The 20,980-nt window shown below is 32.6% G+C and overlaps 2 protein-coding genes and 1 non-coding gene across 3 annotated transcripts; all 3 read left to right on the plus strand.

Moving 5' to 3' along the window:
* The first annotated feature begins 2,622 nt into the window (after window positions 1-2,622).
* LOC120072368 (small nucleolar RNA R71) lies at window positions 2,623-2,729 on the plus strand. Its single transcript, XR_005480432.1, has one exon. It is a non-coding gene; the product is annotated as a small nucleolar RNA R71 (small nucleolar RNA).
* A 3,617-nt stretch (window positions 2,730-6,346) lies between these two features.
* Window positions 6,347-10,472, plus strand: NYC1 (NAD(P)-binding Rossmann-fold superfamily protein). Its single transcript, XM_039024168.2, has 10 exons — window positions 6,347-6,911; window positions 7,586-7,664; window positions 7,750-7,885; window positions 8,094-8,168; window positions 8,270-8,462; window positions 8,754-8,822; window positions 9,016-9,155; window positions 9,317-9,439; window positions 9,657-9,849; window positions 9,982-10,472. Exons 1-10 carry the CDS (start codon window positions 6,537-6,539, stop codon window positions 10,165-10,167), a joined length of 1,569 nt encoding a protein of 522 aa, XP_038880096.1. The 5' UTR covers window positions 6,347-6,536; the 3' UTR covers window positions 10,168-10,472.
* Window positions 10,473-17,690: 7,218 nt separating this feature from the next.
* On the plus strand, window positions 17,691-20,704 carry LOC150037784 (proline-rich receptor-like protein kinase PERK15). The gene is made up of 7 exons (XM_090311283.1): window positions 17,691-18,489; window positions 18,581-19,105; window positions 19,215-19,301; window positions 19,384-19,454; window positions 19,603-19,679; window positions 19,783-19,930; window positions 20,032-20,704. Exons 1-7 carry the CDS (start codon window positions 17,967-17,969, stop codon window positions 20,494-20,496), a joined length of 1,896 nt encoding a protein of 631 aa, XP_090167409.1. The 5' UTR covers window positions 17,691-17,966; the 3' UTR covers window positions 20,497-20,704.
* Window positions 20,705-20,980: the final 276 nt, after the last annotated feature.

The raw sequence follows: 20,980 nt of genomic DNA on the forward strand, positions 1-20,980 counted from the left end.
CAAATGGTTTTTCTTGTTGTAATTTTTTTTTTTTTTTAAAAAACATTAATGGGTGCATCTATATGTAGAGATGTCCACAGGACGTGGCCGGGGATGCCATACCCCATCCCGTCCCCGCTCCTCATTTCATTTCCCATCCCAGTGAAATTCTCCAGGATCGAGGCGGAGATTCCCTATGGGGAATTCACGGGGATCGGGTTCCCCACGGAGAATTTTTTCCCGTTATTTTTTTGTTTCTTTTTTTTTGTAAAAAGTCAATTAATTTAAATCACTAATGTGAGCACATTTTAATTAAATAATTAACTTTATCACTAAATTGTTTATTATGATTAGTTTTATATGACAATTTGAATTTAAAGATAAATTACTCAAATTTTGGCTTAAAAAGGCTAATTAATTTTTTTAGTAGAAAGAAATAAATATAAATCAAATTATATATAATCTAAATTTAAACATATTCATTATCTTTCACAATAAATAATGAAATTTAAAATTTAAATGTAATATATATATAATAATAATAATAACGACTTAATATTAAATAACTATACTAAATAAATATGTAAAAGTTAATTGGGGCGGGGTCAGGACGGGGAATGCATTTCCCGTCCCGTCTCCGTATAGTTCACGGGGAGTCTTTTTCCTCCATTCCTCACCTAATCGGGGAATCCCCGTCCCGTTCGGAGCGGGGCCCGTGGAAAAACTAGACATCTCTATATATACGCGAAACCTTAGACTGCATGGATGAGGGAGATACACAAAACTTGCTATGTCATCCACATCAATACTAAATAGTCTAATCAATATTTTTTGAATTTAAAGTTAAGTTAGAGGTCATTTAGAATCATTTGCAAACTTTGGGATTAAATTGTATCTATTTGAAACCCCGTAGACCAAATTGGCATTGAGTTCAAACTCGTGTCAAAAATGCATTTTGCCCATAAAATATTTTAGAATTTTTAATAAAACTCCATACTTGGAACGTTATGTCAATGATCTAGAACGATGTGGTGATCCAAATTTTCTGTCTAGGTCACTATCGTATCATTTAGATCATAATTTTAGTTTGTAATAATTCTGACCCTCCATTTGAATTCAAGAAAGTTTAAGAAATGATTTGAAATCTGAGAAATTATTTTGAATTTTTTTACTTCGTTTGGAACGAAATTTTTTTGAAATGAATATATTTAAAACGTTTTGGATAGATGATAATCGAAGAAGAAAGTTAAAAAAATTATTATACGTTTAATTATAATTTGTTAATAGAAAATTAGAATATACCAAAGTTATATAAAAAATTTATCTCGAAATCCTATGAAATCAGGGAAATCCAACCATTTTAATTTTTTAAACATAAAAGTGACATTTGAAATCACTACAACTTCAAGTCAATTCCCTTTCTTGTTGTAACGGACAACGAACTCATTTAAAAGCCTTATGATTTGCAATTTGAAATTTTCAAAATCATGAAGTTTCAAACAGAGGATTTTTATCACACTTTTGAAATTACAAAGATCAAAATTAATATTGCAATATAAAAGAATATTAGATAGTTTTTTAAACAAGAGCAAAGTTTGCAGTGTTTTTTAGGTAACGACTCACAGAGACAAAAACAAAACAACCGCTCCCGATAAGAAGGAAAAAGAAGGAAAAAAGTGTGTTCGAAATTTGTTTTTAGTATTTGAACCAAAAAAAAAAAAAAAAAGAAAAGAAAAAAGAAGAAAGCAAACACGTTTCTTTTCTGCAATAATTCATGTCTGAATTTTTCTTTGAGACAAAAGAAATCAATATATGAGTTCGTTGAGCTTAGGGGACTGACAATCTAACGTCAAACTTTCTAGCTTGCACGCAACAGTACACAATATTTCAAAGATTGATCATTTGATTAATGTAATGTAACGAGATTATAATCCATATTTCATTAGTGAATTTCTAAATAATCATAGAGAACTGGTCAAAAATAGGAAAAAACTAATACTAACTATTTACATATTATGGAAAAAAATCATATCAACCAATATTTTTTAAAGAATTCCAAGACTACCATCGATTTCCTATGGTGATTTCCAATCTTCTTCTTCTTCTTCGCTTCATTTTCATTCAATTCCAAAACAATTTCGTTCAATTCCGATCATTCGGCGATTTCAATTCATTTTCTTCTTCTTCATTGATGTTCTTCACCACACAGCTCAAAGGTTTTCATTTTTCTTAGTCGATTCCATCAATCACACAAGTACAATTCTTCTTCTCCTTCTTTCGTTGACTTGTAATGTCGCACATTTCGTTGCCGAGTGAAGAACAATCTTTCTTCTTCGAATTTCACAGTATCCATCTACTACAGACCATTTAGGTTATCATTTAAACATAATTCACCTGTATGTCTCTACATACAAGTTTAAATTACATAAAAATAACCTAGAATCTTTGTTTATTGGATTGAGTTTATGTTCATAAAATAACAATTATTTTCATAATAACAATTTGTTTATATAGAGTTTACAAACTACGAGAATACAAGAGAGATTCAGGACACCAATCCCACCAGTTGCTACAGCATCAGCTACCTCTCGTGAACTCTTGTTCAACCCATCATAGAATATTTCCATTTGCACACTATCTGGAAGACCGTTATGCGAACAATTTCTTGCCAGTTTCTTAAATCGTGCCCATGCGTCACAGAGTGTTTCCCTCTCCTTTTGTTCAAAATTTGTAATGTCATGCCTTTGCTTGGCATTCTCAATAGGAAAGAAGTACTTCTTCATGAATTTTCAACCATTTGATCCTATATGGTTATCTCTTTCTGTTCCAAGGAATAAGCCCATTGCCGAGCTTCTTCCTTTAGAGAAAAAGGGAAGAGTGTTAACCTAATTTTCTATGCGGTGATATTTGATATAATGAACGTGTTGCTTGTTTCGAGGAAACTTTTCAAATGCCCATGAAGATCTTCTCTAGGAAACCTTCAAATTGACCAGCAGTTTGCAGCATCTGAAGTATCACAAGCTTCATTTAGAATTTGGTTTCTGCGTTGGCAGGTCACATAATACCTAATGAAAAATCATAAAAGTTAGATGATACATACTTGTTGATAGGTCTGTTATAATCATGAGCAAGAAGTATTAGATGAGTTGGCGCCAACACATTGTATGCATTGTTGGTCGCATTCTGTACATGCATTCTGTACGTTCCGATTTTTGTCAGCAATGGGTACATTAAGGTTATTTTCATTTTGTTGGTCTACTATTCTTCTTTTCCACTGTCTTCTTTTCTTATTGGCTTTGTTTCTTTTTTGAAAGGTTCTCTTAATATTTTAGTGAAATACAAAGGTAGGCAAATTGTTGTCGCTCATGTATTGTTTGCGACACTCTTCTGGCTTGAGTGCACAATGCACCTTTGATTAAGATTTTGCAAAAATCAAACACATTCCAAACACTAATTAGTTTAAAGTCCCAAGCAATGATGCAAGAACTTGTTCACTTAATTTTCTATTGCATGCGTCAACACAATAATGCAATGGCTCAATATTAAGCCATGCCTAACTTGATGTATGAAAATGATTGAGTACAAGTTTTCCTTATCTAAACCCAAGTATAAGTGTAAATAATGTTTCCTGGTGAGTCCAGAGTCGATCAAAGGGACTTATACTGATTCTGTGTTCGGACGAGAGTGATCAATGCAATGGTTGTTTGCTCAATGCGTAAATATGATGGTTGTGAATGGTAATAACTACTTTTATGTGTGATAAATAAATGAAAGTGAATCTAGGTGGAAAATGACAAGGAGTGGAGATATGAGGCGATGAGAGTGTATAAATATGGACGAAGTAATGGATGATGTTCAGTGCGATATGGAAATAGGATGTAATCACACAAAAAACAATTTATGATGAAGTGAAGGATAAAGCAATGCGATAAAATAGGGCTAAGGAGGTTCACTAGCATTCTCTTGAATAATACATAAATGCGCGTTCATGTTCTCAACTTCTTAAGGTGAAAAGCCAACCTCTCTGTTTCTAAGTCACATTTATCTTATCTCTAAGACGCATGCTCAAGTTGTTCTTAAACAAAAAATCTAACTTTATTTCTCAAGCTATTTCTTTCTTCATTTAATGATGTATACAATTTTCTTCTTTCTCAATCAGGTGATTACTACTACTTAAACCAATCTCTCAACAGATTCAAGCAATAGATTAAGTTTGCATTAAACGAAATGAACGCCTACTCATGCATATTTTCAACAATGCTAGATCATTCCCCTTAACCCATTAGAAATTTAGCTACTCATGATGGAGGAATAAGAATGCATGGATAGAGAAGAATGATTGGAAATCATAATTGAATTAAATAATAACAAGTTCTCAAACATAATGACTTTATATAGAATGAAATGAAAAGAAAAAAGATAAAATGTAAAGATAAAGAGTGTCAAGTCGTCAGTTGCAATGTCTTGCTCCCGTTGGCTCTAATATGGTTGTTCTCCGTGTGATGGCTACAGTGACGATGGAGTTATTTTCAGAGAAGAACTCTAAGCTCTCACTTAAACATCTTCAGAAAAAAGCTTGAAGAAGTGATGGTAATGGTTAATTTGAGGTGGAGTTTGAGCAGAGCTTTAGTCAATCTCTTGGAGAGAAGTCTGATACTTTGTTGATTCTTTAAAGGGCTATTATAGGCATCAAGAGGAAGGATATTTGCTTCTTTCTAATGATTATGCTGACACCTTACACTATATTCCATACCCTGTCGCGCCACCTGCTTCGCATTAGAGATTCATTGGCTCTGCCATGAATTTTTCATATCAGCTATCAACTTGCTCTTTTGATTTGATTTCCACCATCCACGCGTCTGGCATATTTCTAATCAAGTCTCGGCTTATTGTGTAGGATTATGCGATGCAAAGATAGGCGTCATATGTAATTTGTGCGATCACGATTGCGACTTGCTTCTCTTTATCGGTTTTCAACGTAATCCTATGTCAAAAAGAGAAAAATCTTATATTTTCAAGGATTACTAATTTCGTAGGTAGCGATCGCAAGATATGATTAATTGCATGTTTTTCTTATCAAGCAAACACATTTTCTTATGAATTTTCCTAATTGTTCTAAATAAAAAGATAAAATAACTTGTATTTCTACACGTTATTAGTAGCCTTGTCTTCCCATCTACGTTAGTACTTAAAGATCTAGTCAACATTTTATTAATTTAAAATTAAGTCAGGGACCATTTAGAATCATTTTGCAAACTTGGGGGACTAAAGTGTATGTTTTGAAACCCTGGAGACCAAATAGACATAACTTCAAACATGTAGACCAAAAGTGGATTTTACCCTAAATTTTAAGTTTAAAATCTTTTTTATATTCTTCATTCTTTAAGGTTAAATCTCTCTACCTCCCTCCTTCAAAACATAGGGACCAAAAGTGGATTTTACCTTAAATGTTTTTTTAAAATCTTTATTATAATTTTGACCTTGTACTTTAAATTTTATCACATTTCAATATTTATTCTTTTAAATATTCAATTTTAATCCTTATATTTGTAACAAATTTTAAAATTAGTCCATGATGTTAGTTTATTATTGATTTTTTTAAGGTTGTTCTCTATTTGCATTCTCTTTTTAAATTTTGGAAATATAATCACATGTGTCTTGTCTTGCAAGAAGATTAATATTATTCAACCAATTTTGATACAATTTAATATTGAAAGACTAAATGTAAGATTTATTAAAAGTGGATAACGCTCAATTTGAACAATTGTAAGTACAAAGACTAAAATGGGAATCACCCAAAATAAGATCCATAAATTTTATAAATATCATATACATCAAACACCTATTAGTCAAAACGAGACATGAAATTAGTAATTTCGCCTCGTAAAGTAAACATAGCTTAATTGGTTAACATCTTTCCTCCACTCTAATGTTTCAAATCTCTACCTCTACATTATCGAATGAAGAAAGAATATCCAAGCTCAACATATGATTCAAATTATGACATCACTACCGGTATACCTTTTATTTTTTTTTAAGAACAATATATCCCAAATACAGAAAGTAAAAGATTAAAATGTAACACCTTCTAAAAGGAAAGAGAGATCTTAATTAATTGAACATTCAGCTCATGTTAGCTACGTCTCTTGATTTTGCAATGGGATATTAGAATAAGAAAAAAATAACAGGGCCACTACTTAGAGACAAGATTCATAAGCATGATACGTATAAGGCTCCATCACCGTCCCTTTAGGACTAATCTCTATCCAGCTGGACGTTCCCAACATTGAGAAACGATGCTGACATCGACCCACAACGCCACGTGTCATGTTTGTCGTACAAGGATTGGGTTGCTTATCGTGTGGTCATCACAGTCCTTTCTTCTCGAATTTACCCACAAACCCCACCGCCCATTTGATATTTGATTGCCTCTCTTATATAAGTTTTCCGAAAATATCGCAGATTTGAACAGTACCCATTTCCCAGAAACAAAATTCTTTGGATGCATTCTTCTCTTACATGAATTCCCACTTTTTCTGCAACTCTATCTTCCACCAATGACTACACTTACGAAGCTTCACGTGTACCCACAAAGTTTTGAGGGTCCAACTCCAAGTACGAGAGATGGGCATCTGATCGGAGCTCTTGGACGGGGAATTCATCGGTTCGGTGTTGGAGTATCGACGAGCCGGAGTGGGTTGTGCTTGAGAAAGTGTAGATCCTTCAGAGGAGGGGATGGTGGGGATTTTGAGAAGGAGGATAGTAAAGGGAGGAATCGGAGAAATTCGAGGTTAAAAGAGGTGAAAATGAAGAAGGAAAGTCAGTTTTGGAAATTTTTGAGGTCTGGTGTTTTGGGTAAGTTTAATTTGCTTTTGGGATCGGATGTTGATCAGGGGAAACTTATGGCTAATATGGAGGGTTTGCTTTCTTCGGTGAGTATTGCTATTGCTGTGTGTTGGTCTTATCTTCTTCTTATACCTTGTTTAAACTACATGTATTCTCTATTCATGAGTAATATTGAGTTGTTTAGAACGAATTTGTGTTTTTTTTAAAACTTGTCCCCCGATGCTTGGTTCATTATCATCAGTTGGCTTGTTGAGCAAATGTGCCTGCAGTTTTAGCTTAAACGATTGTAAATTGATGTTTCATTTTGGTTTATATAAGAAACCAATCTTTCACTGAGAAAAATGAAAGAATATAAAAGGACATTAAAAAATGGTCTACAACTACCTACAAGAATGGCTCCAATCCAATACTAAGCTGATAATTACAAAAAGTTTGACAAACGGATGCCAATAAGGAGGCATTCAATCTCACCCCTCCTTATTTGTTGTAAGAAGTTTGAATTGGAAGTTTTTGCTTTGTTGAGATATGTTGTTAGGAATTCGGATTTGAATTTAGGATAATTGGATAAAGATATTAATAAACAGGCTACTGTGGCATAAAATTGAAGCAAAGTCAACTTAAGCTGTAAATACATAGATCAATTATGTTCTATGTGGTAGTTTTGATGTATACTCATGGAGCAAGGGCACGTGCTTTAATCTTCATTGGAAACTGTAGTAGCATCACTAACTGTAGCTCCTTTATTATCTATAATAAATAGGCTGCAGTCCAAATTGGTAGATATATCGTTACAATGATGAGCACTGGCGTCGTACTTGCTGTCGGATTTCAGTTATCAGGTATACTACATTTTAAAGGTCCAGAAAAAAAAACAAGTGTGATTGTCGATGTTAATATGAATTCTGTTTCTTGAAAATTTTGAAGGTGGAGACAATCAAATGAACGCACTGATTTGGTATAGTTGGCTCGGAGGGGTTATTATTGGAACTATGATTGGTGCGAACATGGTATTAGAGGAGCACTGCAGAGCTGGTCCGCGCAATGTTGTTATAACTGGAAGGTAACTAATCACTCCTCAGGAGAATGTAGATCATTGGCACATTGTTTCAATGCATTACGTGGTGATAAGATTGATTAATTTATCTAATGTTCATTGTTGGCTTGTACTGTCTTCCTTTCTTATATCATGTGATTTAAACTGCCTGTTATGTTCGTAATATGAAGATCTATATATGACTCTGTTGTTACATGGATGGTTGACTATGCAGCACAAGAGGATTGGGGAAAGCACTAGCCAGAGAGTTTCTTCTTTCAGGAGACCGTGTGGTTGTGGCTTCTCGCAGGTGGTCTTCAGAATTAAAATAAAACTACTGATACTTAATATCTCTACGTTTTACATCTTGCTCACATCACATTTCCTTGCCCAATCATTTTGTGAAGACAGCCCTGAGTCCGTTCAAGAAACTCTAAGAGAGCTCGAGGAAAACTTAAAAGGTCTAATGGTCAGAAGTGGTTCTTCCAATAAAAGCCTGGCATGTGCTAAAGTTGTTGGCACAACGTGCAATGTTTGTGACCCTGAAGATGTTCATAATTTAGCCAATTTTGCTATAAATGAACTCGGTTCTATTGACATTTGGGTGAGTCATGAACTTACATTTCGGATGCACAAGCTGGTTCTTATATGCTGACTTTCTCGAAGTTTTTCGTAATTATATTTAGATTTTAGATCTACTGATACATTCTTAAAATAGCTGTTTCCATGCATCATTGCCTTTCAGGGATAAAATTGATCCGACTGTCAGAAAATAAGCTATGCTTATTTAAAAACATTAAAATTTTATATCATCAAGGATAAAGAATCATGTCTATTTTCAATCTTTAGGGGGAAAAAAATCTTGAATTTGTTTAATGTAACAAATTGTGGACAGATAAACAATGCGGGCACAAATAAAGGCTTTAGACCATTACTGCAGTTTACGGATGAAGATATTACTCAGGTAAGCTAAAGTTATTAATTCTGGATTTTTTTTCCCAAAACTTCTCTTCTCTTCTCTTGATAAATTTGAACATAATTTTCTCCAATAGATATGAGCTCTTAGAATATGTTTAGCACTTGGCAGTTTATTGCATGTTTGAAACTATGATATTACTTATAACTTGGTTTAATTTCATACACTGGTTATTTGATAGATTCTTTCAACAAACCTCGTTGGTTCCCTTCTTTGTACTCGAGAAGCCATGCGTGTAATGAGAAATCAGGCTAAAGGAGGGCATATATTTAACATGGACGGTGCCGGTTCTGGAGGTTCAAGTACTCCTTTAACGGCTGTGTAAGTTCATTGGCTCATTGCATACAGTGAAATGTAAATGTAATTTTGTATGGATCGGAGGGTTTCATTCAAATTCTGGCAAATTCTGGATTGTATTTTCGTGTCTATGAAATCAACAGTTGGTTTTGGTGTTTATGCCATTTAGTTTACTGAACTTTTAGGTATGGATCGACGAAATGTGGTCTTAGGCAGCTTCAATCATCTCTTTTAAAAGAGTGCCGGCGGTCCAATGTAGGCGTACACACTGCATCTCCTGGCATGGTTTTGACAGATCTCCTTCTTAGGTGAATCAAGTTTCTTCTTAATATCCTCATGTTTCCATATGCAGCAGATAAATTGCTAGAAATGCACAAATTTTCTTATCAATGTTTTTGGTCTTGCACTCTCCCAAGAAATATCTCAGCTTGTGTTATACTTGGTTGATATACATTTTTCTGTGGATAAGCATTATCCATTGGAACAATTCTTACTAAATTTGTAATACTTGTGGCTTGCATACAGTGGTTCAACTGTGAGGAACAAACAGATGTTCAATATCATTTGTGAGCTTCCTGAAACAGTTGCTAGAACATTAGTTCCTCGGATGCGAGTCGTGAAAGGAACAGGAAAAGCCATCAACTACTTAACTCCTCCAAGAATCTTATTAGCTCTTGTCACTGCCTGGCTGCGACGAGGTCGGTGGTTTGACGAACAGGTAAGTTCATTCCATCATGGGAAGTAGTAAACCCAAAACGCCTCATAAGTTCAATGATTAATAGAATTAAAAAATTCATCAAGAACCCAGATGTGCAATTATGGAGAGTTGTTATTCATCATACTATTGCAGGGGAGGGCTCTGTATGCAGCTGAGGCAGACAGAATCCGAAACTGGGCCGAAAATCGCACGCGTTTCTCCTTCACCGATGCAATGGAGATGTACACAGAGAACACCTGGGTGTCTGTCTTCTCCCTTTCGGTCGTATGCGCCTTCATAATTCTCTCTACCACGAACAACACTTTCCCCGGAACTTGATTCCTTTCAACTACGGCAAAGACCGACAGCATTCGAAATTCATCGGCAAAGCATCGTTACCGAAGAAGAAGCAGCATTGTTAGGTACTGATGGGGGAGAAAAGAAAGGAGAAGGTGACATTGTTAGTTCACCTGGCATCCTTAAACACAAAGAAAAACCAACCCCCACTACCACTAGCTAATGTATTGACTGCCTAACCGCAAAGCAAAGCCCTGAAGGGTGGCTATTTATTTATTTAGTTCAATGGATGGACTAATCTGTATTGAAAATGTAGTATGTAAAAAATCTACAATAATTTAGGTAAAGTTTGTGTCTTTTTTTATCTTTTTTAACAGCCATCAGCTTTCATTTTTCACTGTGTGTGCCAGCAAGACTTTGTCAAGTCAAATGCTTTGTTGGTCCACAAATGACAAATGGCCTCTCTTCTGTTTTGTTCAGCCTTCCCCATTTGAATAAGCAACCACCGTCTTTATCTCCATCCCAACCTTGGCTGGCAGCCGGTGGGATATTATATTTATATTGTAAACATAACAAACGTATAATTTAAGACTAAGAAATTAGTAGAAGTTTGTCTTAATCATAGAATCTTATTGCTAATATTTAAGTTTAATAAGCATTGACATTTTGATACCAAACAAATATCCACCCGTTTTTCTTTTTTGGTTTACAACTATGTCATTAACCTAATTATAATAGGGAACACTTTTAAAACTAGTAATTAATAAAGTAACATATTTAAAGAATTGTTAAGAATGGTAAATATAACCAAATCTATCTATTATATATTCTATGGTCGATAGATTCTTGCTAAAATCTTTTTCATTGTGTTATATTTATAGTAGATCCGATTGTTATATTTACCATTGTCCTTTTAAAAAAAAAAAAGAAAAAAGAAAAAAAGAAAAAAAATCATTTTCATTTCTAACTTCCAATGTTCCTCACTTCTGCATGTTGAAATTAATCTTTTAGGAAGATATATGGAAAAATTCGTCAATTTTAATTTTGTAACTTCTATTTAAAAAAAAAAAAAAAATTAAAATTGTTTTCAAATATGGGAAAATGAACCAGAATATTTACTAATATAGTAAAATTTTAGTGCTTATTTGCGATAGACTGCTATAAACTGTGTCTATTTGTGTCGTGATAGACACATATAGTAGTTTATCGCGATTTATCATGGTTTATCACATATAGATTGTGATATTTTACTATTATTTGTAAATGTTTTCAATCATTTAAAATAATTTTTCAAAAATTAGTCACAATATGTGGTCAAATCATAAGAATATTTATGTCGGTATTAGTTTTTATAATCCTACAATTTTTGCCTTAGTTTGATGGTTTTTATATACTCAAATTTGTATTTAGGTTCGGATATTTTGGTAAGAGGGTATTGATAATTTTGGGCTCGTTTGATAATGTTTTTGTTTCTTGTTTTTTATTTTCTAAAAACTAAAAACATGAATATGTTTGATAACTTTTTTGCTTTTTGTTTCTTAGGGGAAGAAATAGAAACAGAATATTGTTTGATAACTATTTTTGTTTCTTGTTCTTTGTATTTTTTTTCTTTACTTTTCTCATTATTATATAGTTTAGAAATAATTTAATGATGTAAAATATAAAAAATATAAAAACTTTACATTATCAAATATAAATAAGTCTCGATGAAAAATTAACAACAATAATAAAATTATTGTTTTTATTTTTCAAACGTTGCTCAAATTTGATATCATTTTTCATTCAGGTCATTCGTCTTAAATGATGTCAACTTAAATCCAACTCAATTATATTATTATGTAAATGTCATAGTTATAAAATATTAAAGTGAAACTAAATGAATGCTTTAGTCAACAAAATTTATATATTATAAAATTTTAGTAAGTTTCAATGTACTAAAAATAAAATTTAGAATTTAGTATAATATATAAACATGCATATTGAAAAATTCAAAATTCAAAAAAAATATTTCATATACATATTGAAAACTTTAAAACTAAAAATTAAAGTAATATAAATCTAAATATTGAAAAATTTAAAATTCAAAATTAAACTAACATATTAATATAGAAAATAAATAAATATAAAAGAAATAAAGCAAAATTAATATAGAAAAGAACTGAAAATAAGGGGAACGGAAACAATGTAATTTAACTTACTAGGGATTCGAACTCACAACCACGAAGGGTTGGATTTTAATTCATTTATGAAACCGCGTTACATGTAGTTGTTTTTCAAATTTGGTCCTACTTTTAGATACATTTCTTAAAATCTAGAAATAAAAAACAAAAATATTATCAAACAAGTCATTTCTTTAAAAATAAAAAACATTAAATATGAAATAGGCAAACAAGTTCTTTGTGACTTGATTTGAATATACTTTATTCAAATTTATATGATGTACAGAGTGGTTTATAAGTAATTTTTAATTTCGACTTAAGAATATAATTTTTAACATGAACAAAATTTAATGGGTGAGACAATGAAATCTATATGTATTCACAAATGTATTACTGCCCCAAAGAAAGAGTTAGTGGTATAATCTTAAAGTTAATTTGGTTGACGAAAGACTTAAATAAAAACAAACAAATAGCTTAGGTTTGTAGTAGATGATAATTGACGAATATGAATTGAAATAGTAAGGAATAAGGATGAAAAATTTAGACCACAACAAAATGGTACATGACGGACCTTCTACCTTATCTATGTATTGGATAATTATCCATATTCTTAATCTTTAACTCCTATTTTACTTCCATCAAACCTAACCTCACTTCACTTCAAGGGAATGTGACATTTTCATTTGTGGGATCCATCATCAATTTAGGAATCTCATTCCCTTTTCTCATTTATTCTTATTCCTAATTCCGTGATTATATTATTAGTCTTTCCCTCTCATCTACAAATGATATCTATAATCTCTTTAATAGAAAATTTATTTCTTAACTAGTTAGGTAAGGATTCATCTTTATTAATACTTTTGTAATTTTCTTTCTCCCTTATTTCCATTAGTTATTATTATCTTTTCAACAAAAAAAAAAAAAAAAGTCATTAATTTTTTCATTTATTACAAGTAACTTTTTATCTATAGAATTGAAACTTTCTATTTAAGTTTACTTAGTAAATAGTTATTATTTTAAAATTTTTTTAAAAAAACATTTTTATTAAATATCATATACATATAAAATTTATTTGTTTTTTTTTTCTAATACAAATCTATTTTACTATTTTTTTTAGTCGATGTAGTTTTATTTTGATAAATAATTATTTGTTGAAATCTATTAATGCTAAAATTCACAGATAAAATACACATGACCTCTATGTGACATTAGCAGTGAATTTGTTTGTAGAGAAGAAGAAGAATATGATCGACAAAAATGCTAGAATTTATTTTACTCTTCACTCCTTTTTTTAGTCGATATAGTTTTATTTTAATAAATAATTCTTTCTTGAAATCTATTAATGCTAAAATTCAGATGGAGAAAATACACCCGATCTCCACGTAACACTAGCAGTGAATTTGTTTCAAGAGAAAAGGAATGTGGCCTGCAAAAGAGAAAACATGCACATCAATTTGGTGCTTGTCACATATGCTCTAATGCTTAATTGAGTGAAAGAATGTGGAATTTAGAGATCGAGTTTGAGTGTTAAGATTCTAGCTACATCATGTGAAGCTTTAATTATGTATTTACAGAGGAGGTTGACCCTAAGTCTTCTCCTATTCCTTTTCAGAATCCAATAATCTGATAACCTATTTTGATCTTATATGGGATTTCTGGGCTTGAGGGAGTGTCTATGCGAATGGGCTCCTCAGCCTTGGAGGCCGAGTTCGAGACCAATGAAAGGTTGACTCGAGCCTAATGGGTAAAGTAGGAAACTCAGCCTCGACCTTCGAGGGCAAGACCAATAGAAATTTGGATCCAAAGGTCCATTCCCCTTTTTTTGGCCCGTCATGATCTTGTCTTGGTCTTGATTTGTTTCTTTTTTCCTTATTGATTAGGTTTATCCTTTTGGTCTAAAATCACCCATAACAAAATCAAATAAATTATTCGAATAAAGTTTATTACAATTAAATATCAAAATATTTATATGTTTTAGTTAATTTAATTTAATCTAATTTTAGTTAGTATTATTTGTTCCTCTTACAAAATATCACTATAAAAAGAGATCGTATTAGTTAGTAATGCATTTGGTTATTATTTTGTTAGTTAAAAATTTTATATGCATATTAGTTAGTAATGCATTTTAATGATGGAAATAAATTTAAAATATGAAAGAAGTTCCTATAATACATTAGTTTCAGCAAAATAAATAAATAAAAGTTCATAATATTCTTAATAGTTCAGAAAAAAAAAAACTTTTTATTTCCATCATCAATTTAATATATTTGATGCCTTTTAACTTAATAGAACATCTTTTTTAAGTACGAAAACTAAATTCACATCAACTTAACCTAAAATTATATTCTTTTTAAGTTTAGTTATAAATTTGGTTCTCATAAATTGAAAAAAAATTAAAATTTAGTCCCCGTGATTTTTAAAGTTAGAACATAATTCTTATGATTTCATAAAACTTTATAAATAGTTCCTATGATTTGATAAAATTATCATACATAGTTCTTATCGTAGAGAATATTTTTTAGGGTTTTATCAAACTATATAGACTAATTTTTAATTATAAACCATAGTAATTGAATTCTAACTTTCTTCGAATCGTAGAGACTAAACTTACCCTTTAACCTTCTTTTTGTAATAGAATTGACATTTGAGATTCAAAAATAGGAAAACTCATCTAGAATGAAAGATATTTTTAGATTCTTTTAGTAAACTTTTTTTTTTTAGTTTGTGGGGGGAGTTTTTAAATTTATTTTTCTTTTTCTTCTTAAGTTTGTTATTTTATTTATATGCATTTGGTTTTCATGTTTCAAATCATTTTTTTGTTTTAGTTTATTTATTTTATTAATCTTTGAAATACTTTATGGATCTTAAGTTAAAATCTTACTTTACTTATTGGATTGTTTAAGTTATGATATTGTTGTTATGTTGTCAAATTTTTACGATTTTTTAGAACTATTCATTTGTAAATTATTTTTATTGAATTATAAAATTCTCGATATAGGAAATTTCTCAAATAATATAGGGTAGTTTAGTAATCTTGACATCCATTCAATTATCAAAATGAGTGGAATTAACCCTATAAACAATTTATTTTAACTTTCAACCTCCTACATGAGCTTAGCATTGAAAAGAAAAATATTTCCACTTTAGGCACATGCATGTTTAATTTAGAGATAATTATATTACATCATCCTTAGATCTCCTTTCCAACTTTAATTAGAATGCGATATGCATGAGACAAAATAATAATAAAGAAGTACGTGAATGTGGTGTGTCTCTTTATTTTGTTTTTTCTTTTTAAATCACACTAAATCAAATTAATTTATTGTTGCTGTCACGGGAAGATCATGTACATTTTTTCTTTCTGATATTTGACATCAGCATCATTGATAAATCAATTATATTTCTAATCTAAAGTATATTATTAATATATATATATATATAACTAAAATATGAGTTCTTATACTTGTGCCATTTTTACAAAAGATTATTTCATGGGACAAATCTACTTTATCTCCTATATTATCCCATAAAATCCTTTTTATCATTTTTTTGCTTGTTTATTCAAATGCTAAGATTCAAAGATGAAAAATGGTTGAAGATGGAAAAAGTTAGATACCCTTATTTCAAAAAGAAAAAGGGGCCAAAGTAAAGCATGTACTATACCTTTTTTTATAGATTGCATTTGTTGTATTAAAAATATTATATATATCATAGTAAACTATGGCTCAAATAATATAGGGTACCTCAATGAATGTATGAGACAAAATAATTATAAAATAAATAAATAAATAAATAAAAGGGTTTTTTTTTTTTTTTTAATGTATATAAAACATATTGTGAATGTGGTGTGCCTCTTTGGGTTTGTTTGTTTGTTTGTTCCCAAATGGAGGTTTTGTGGGGCAACCAACACTATACCTTTTCTATGAATGCCAATGCATTGTGATAACCCAATATTGAATCCTTCCCCTCCCACTATTTCTCAACATCATCCTCAAATTTAATATTCCATTTTCCCTTCATCTTTAATACTATTATTTCTTTATCATTATTTGTCTATTTTAGAATTTTTAGAGATAATTTATTTCAATGTTTTCATTGCAATAATTGACTGCCTTATTCAAAAAGTCTACTATGGATAGCTGGAGAGAGAACCCAACTTCCACCATTATTTCATTTTTCGAAAACAATCATCAACTAACTCTATTTCTTTCCTAACCATTTTATTTTTTATTTTTAAGTTTTGAAATTTAAGTCTATTTCTTTCAATCTCTTACAATAATTTGCATCTTTCTTTAAGTATAAATGTTGATTTTTTAACTAAATTCCAAAAACATTAAAAACTAGCTTTTAATTTTTAAATTTTGGCTTTGTTTTTTTAAACCATTGACAAAAAGAAAATAACAAAGGAAGAAATTTGAAAGTGAAAGTAGTGTCCATAGACTTAATTTAAAAATAAAATAAAATAAAATAAAAGACCAAATGGTTAACAAACAAAGCTTAAATCTTTATTTTTTGTTTGGTCCATAAACTTTAAGAAGCATCGAAGAAATCCAACTTAAAAATGTTTGATAAATCTATGAACTTTTAAAACATCTAAAATAGATCTATATACTTTCAATTTTGTGTTTAATAGGTAATTTGTACACTAAAAGATTTTAAAATTTATCAATTAATATAGAATCGAAGTTTGTGTCTAATGAGACAACTTTCAATTTTGTGTAGTAAGTTTGTGAATTTTAAAAATATTGAGATAATTCAAGATTTGTCTACAAAATTAGAAATTTAAAAATTTATTTCACATAAAATTAGGAATAAAAAAGTTAATGACCTATTGGAAACTTTTCTTTTATACAGTTTTTAGAAATATTCACACAAAATTAAATAAATTTTTAATAACATATGAGTTGGAAGAATTCAACCTCTAATCTCGAAAACTATAATAGAATATTATTTATTATTATTTTGTCAATTGAAGCTACACTCATTTTCACATACAAACATATACAAGCTTATAGATTCAAAGAATAAATTTATAATTTAATTGAAAAAAAAAAAAAAAAAACAATTTGATTATTACTAATTTATCCTCACTTTTCTTTATTTTATATATACGAGAGAGGGTTTAGGATATTATTATATTTAAAGAAATCTTCAATTATGGGGACCGATTAAGCATATATACTCCAAATTAAAAATGTATATATATAAATTATAATTGATATTCTGATTTCTGTCCTAAATAAAAAAAGGAAAAATCTGTAATTTAATTTGACATCCCACTTTCAGTTCCGTTGGAAAATAAATAAATAAATAATCCAATGCGAAAGGAAAGGAGAATTAAACGGAGAAACTGGCGGGCCGTGTGGGTCCCATTTATTTATATTATATTATTATTATTATTTTTCTTTTTTCTTTTTTTTTTTTCGTGTTGGAGTCGACAGCTCACACAGTGCAAATTATGTGCAATACAAATTATACATTGTCTATTGCTAATTTGTTTGGTACTGTATCCCAAAAGGAAATTTCTTCTTCTTCTTTCTTCCTCCTAATTCCGCCATTACTAACCTCTTCAATTTCCAGTTTCAAAGCAGGGATTTTTTTTTAATTCTTTCTTTATTTAAGCGAAACCCATTTCGTGCTTTTTGATTTCTGACTCTGTACACTGATTTTTTTTGGGGGAGAATGTCGTCTCCGGCTCCGACCTCGCCGCCGGCGACTAATACGACTTCACCCCCACCTCCAACCACCGGCGCACCTCCCCCGGCACCTCCGTCTCTCTCACCGCCGCCTCCCGACGCTGCCTCTCAGCCTCCACCTGCTTCATCTCCGCCGCCTACCACCACTCCTTCGCCGCCGCCTCCGGACACTTCCGCTCCATCGCCGCCTACTTCTTCTCCTTCACCGCCGACCACGCCTTCGAGCTCTTCGCCGCCGCCGCCGTCTACCAACTCGACTGCTCCCCCGCAGCTGCCAAGTCCGACGCCGCCGTCGGGTTCTGGTACACCAGCGAGTCCTGGAGGAAATCTGTCTCCGCCGTCTCCCCCATCGTCATCGGGAGCTTCGGCTGGACTTGTGGCTGGAGTTGCCATTGCTGGAGTGGTGGTGGTGGTTGTGGCGTTGATTGTTATGTTTTTGTGTTTAAGAAAGAAGAGAAGACGCGACGAGGAGGCTTACTACCGGCCGCCGCCACCCCCGGCGTTTAAAGGTGAGAACGGTCAAATATTCCAGATATCTCAACTAAACTCTAAATGAATTATGGAATTTGAAATTAATTTTTATGAACAATTGAATGTCAGATGGCCCATATGGTCCACAACAGCACCACTGGCAATCACATCAGCCGCCACCGGCAGATCATGTCGTGGGGGCAGTGCCGAAGCCATCTCCTCCGCCATCATCACGGCCACCGTTGTCACCTCCGATTATAAACAGCAGCGGAGGCTCTGGATCTAATTATTCAGGGTCTGAAAATTCGCTTGCTCCTGCTCCATCTTCTATTCCCTTGGGCTTCTCACAAAGCAGCTTCACTTATGAAGAGTTAGCAATGGCGACAGATGGGTTTTCAGAAGCCAATCTCCTTGGACAAGGTGGGTTTGGTTATGTTCATAAAGGAGTACTTCCAAATGGGAAGGAAGTTGCAGTGAAGCAACTTAAAGCTGGAAGTGGACAGGGTGAGCGTGAATTTCAAGCAGAAGTGGAAATAATCAGCCGAGTTCATCATAGACATCTTGTTTCCTTAGTTGGATATTGCATTACTGGCTCCAAAAGGTTGCTGGTTTATGAATTTGTTCCTAACAACACATTGGAGTTTCACTTGCATGGTACGTTATGATTCAATGGAATCTACCCTGTTGCTATATGGGTTGATCTGAGGTGTTTATTGATGGGAGATTTGAGGATCTTAACTTATAGGTAACTGTCATTTTGCAGGGAAAGGACGACCCACCATGGACTGGCCAACGAGACTGAAAATTGCTCTGGGATCTGCCAAGGGATTGGCCTACCTTCATGAGGACTGTAAGTATATTGTGTTTGTGATTAGATGTGTTCTGGGTTTGTACAATTCACGTATTGAAGAGTCTTGTGATGTAATGTGCAGGTAATCCTAAGATCATTCATCGTGATATTAAAGCAGCAAATATTCTTTTGGATCTCAAATTCGAAGCAAAGGTAAAAATGGGAGCTTTCTGAATTCTTGAATTTGAATCTATGAAGTTAACTCTGTTCAAGTAGAAGAGTAAATGAGATTTCTTCTCTTCTATTCCCTTTAAGCAAATGGGTTTGTTGCTGATATGTTGAATTTGATATCTTTTTCCAGGTTGCAGATTTTGGGCTTGCCAAATTGTCTTCTGATGTTAATACTCATGTTTCAACCCGAGTCATGGGAACTTTCGGGTATGCGCTTTTGAACCACATTCAAATTCATGTCATCAATCTGAGGGATGATTTCGTGATAATTTCATGTTTCTGAATTCTTGAATTTGCTTACTCCATTCAGATACCTTGCTCCTGAATATGCTTCAAGCGGGAAACTCACTGAGAAATCAGATGTCTTCTCCTTTGGAGTGATGCTTTTGGAGATGATTACTGGACGCAGACCTGTAGATACAACTCAATCATTCATGGATGATGGATTGCTCGATTGGGTAAGCCCATCAGCCATTAGCCATTTATGTTCAAATAAAACATCTCTGCAAACCTTTCTCAGACATCTAAAATCTAAATCAACCCATCTTGTCAATTTCAGGCAAGGCCATTACTATTACGGGCCACCGAAGATGGGGTGTATGATGGTCTAGTAGATCCAAAGCTGAGAGATAACTATGACCACAACGAGATGGCTCGCATGGTTGCTTGTGCAGCCGCCTGTGTGCGCCATTCGGCAAGACGCCGACCACGGATGAGTCAGGTGGTTCATGCTCTTGAAGGTGAAGCCTCACTTTCTGATCTTAACGAAGGGATTCGACCTGGACATAGTACTGTCTACAGTTCGTATGGAAGCTCTGACTATGACACAGCTCAGTACAATGAGGACCTGAAAAAGTTCAGGAAGATGGCATTGGCGAGCCAGGAGTACGGCAGTGAGTACAGCGAGCCGACGAGTGAGTATGGTTTGTATCCATCTGGGTCGAGTGGTGATGGCCAAACAACCAGGGAAATGGAGATGAGAACGACGAGGAAAGAAAGCGGAGGTTTTAGTGGAAGCTCATGAGGAGGAAGCAAAAAAGCATTCATTCTGTAATGTGTACAATCTACAACACCTTTCTTTCTTTCCTTTGGGTTAGTTTTTGGATTATAGGAATTCTTTCAAATGTAAGTTGACTTTGTAAAACGGAAGAGCATTAAAAATTAAATATTGGATTAGATTTTGTCTACACAAAACAAAACAAGTTATAATAAGATGGATTTCGATTCTTTTATTTGTTCTCTGCTGAATTCTGGATTTGTGTATTGTTTTCTTTCTACTTCTAAGTTGCACTTCTTCAAATCTTCAACTGACTCTTTGTTTCTTTCTCTACTTGTTGATAACAAATATCCTAAGAATTATTCACAGGTTCATTTAAGAGTTCTTTTACTCAAAAGTACTTTGGTGATGAGCTGTTTACACTTTTTATCTAAGTCTACAAATGACAGCTTGCCAGTCCTTCAGTACGTTATGGTATGTCATCGTTGATCAACGGATACTACAAAAATTC

The sequence above is a fragment of the Benincasa hispida genome, chromosome 2, assembly GCF_027475165.1.
Source record: "Benincasa hispida cultivar pf3 chromosome 2, pf3_genome.v1.1, whole genome shotgun sequence".
Classification (NCBI taxonomy): domain Eukaryota; kingdom Viridiplantae; phylum Streptophyta; class Magnoliopsida; order Cucurbitales; family Cucurbitaceae; genus Benincasa; species Benincasa hispida.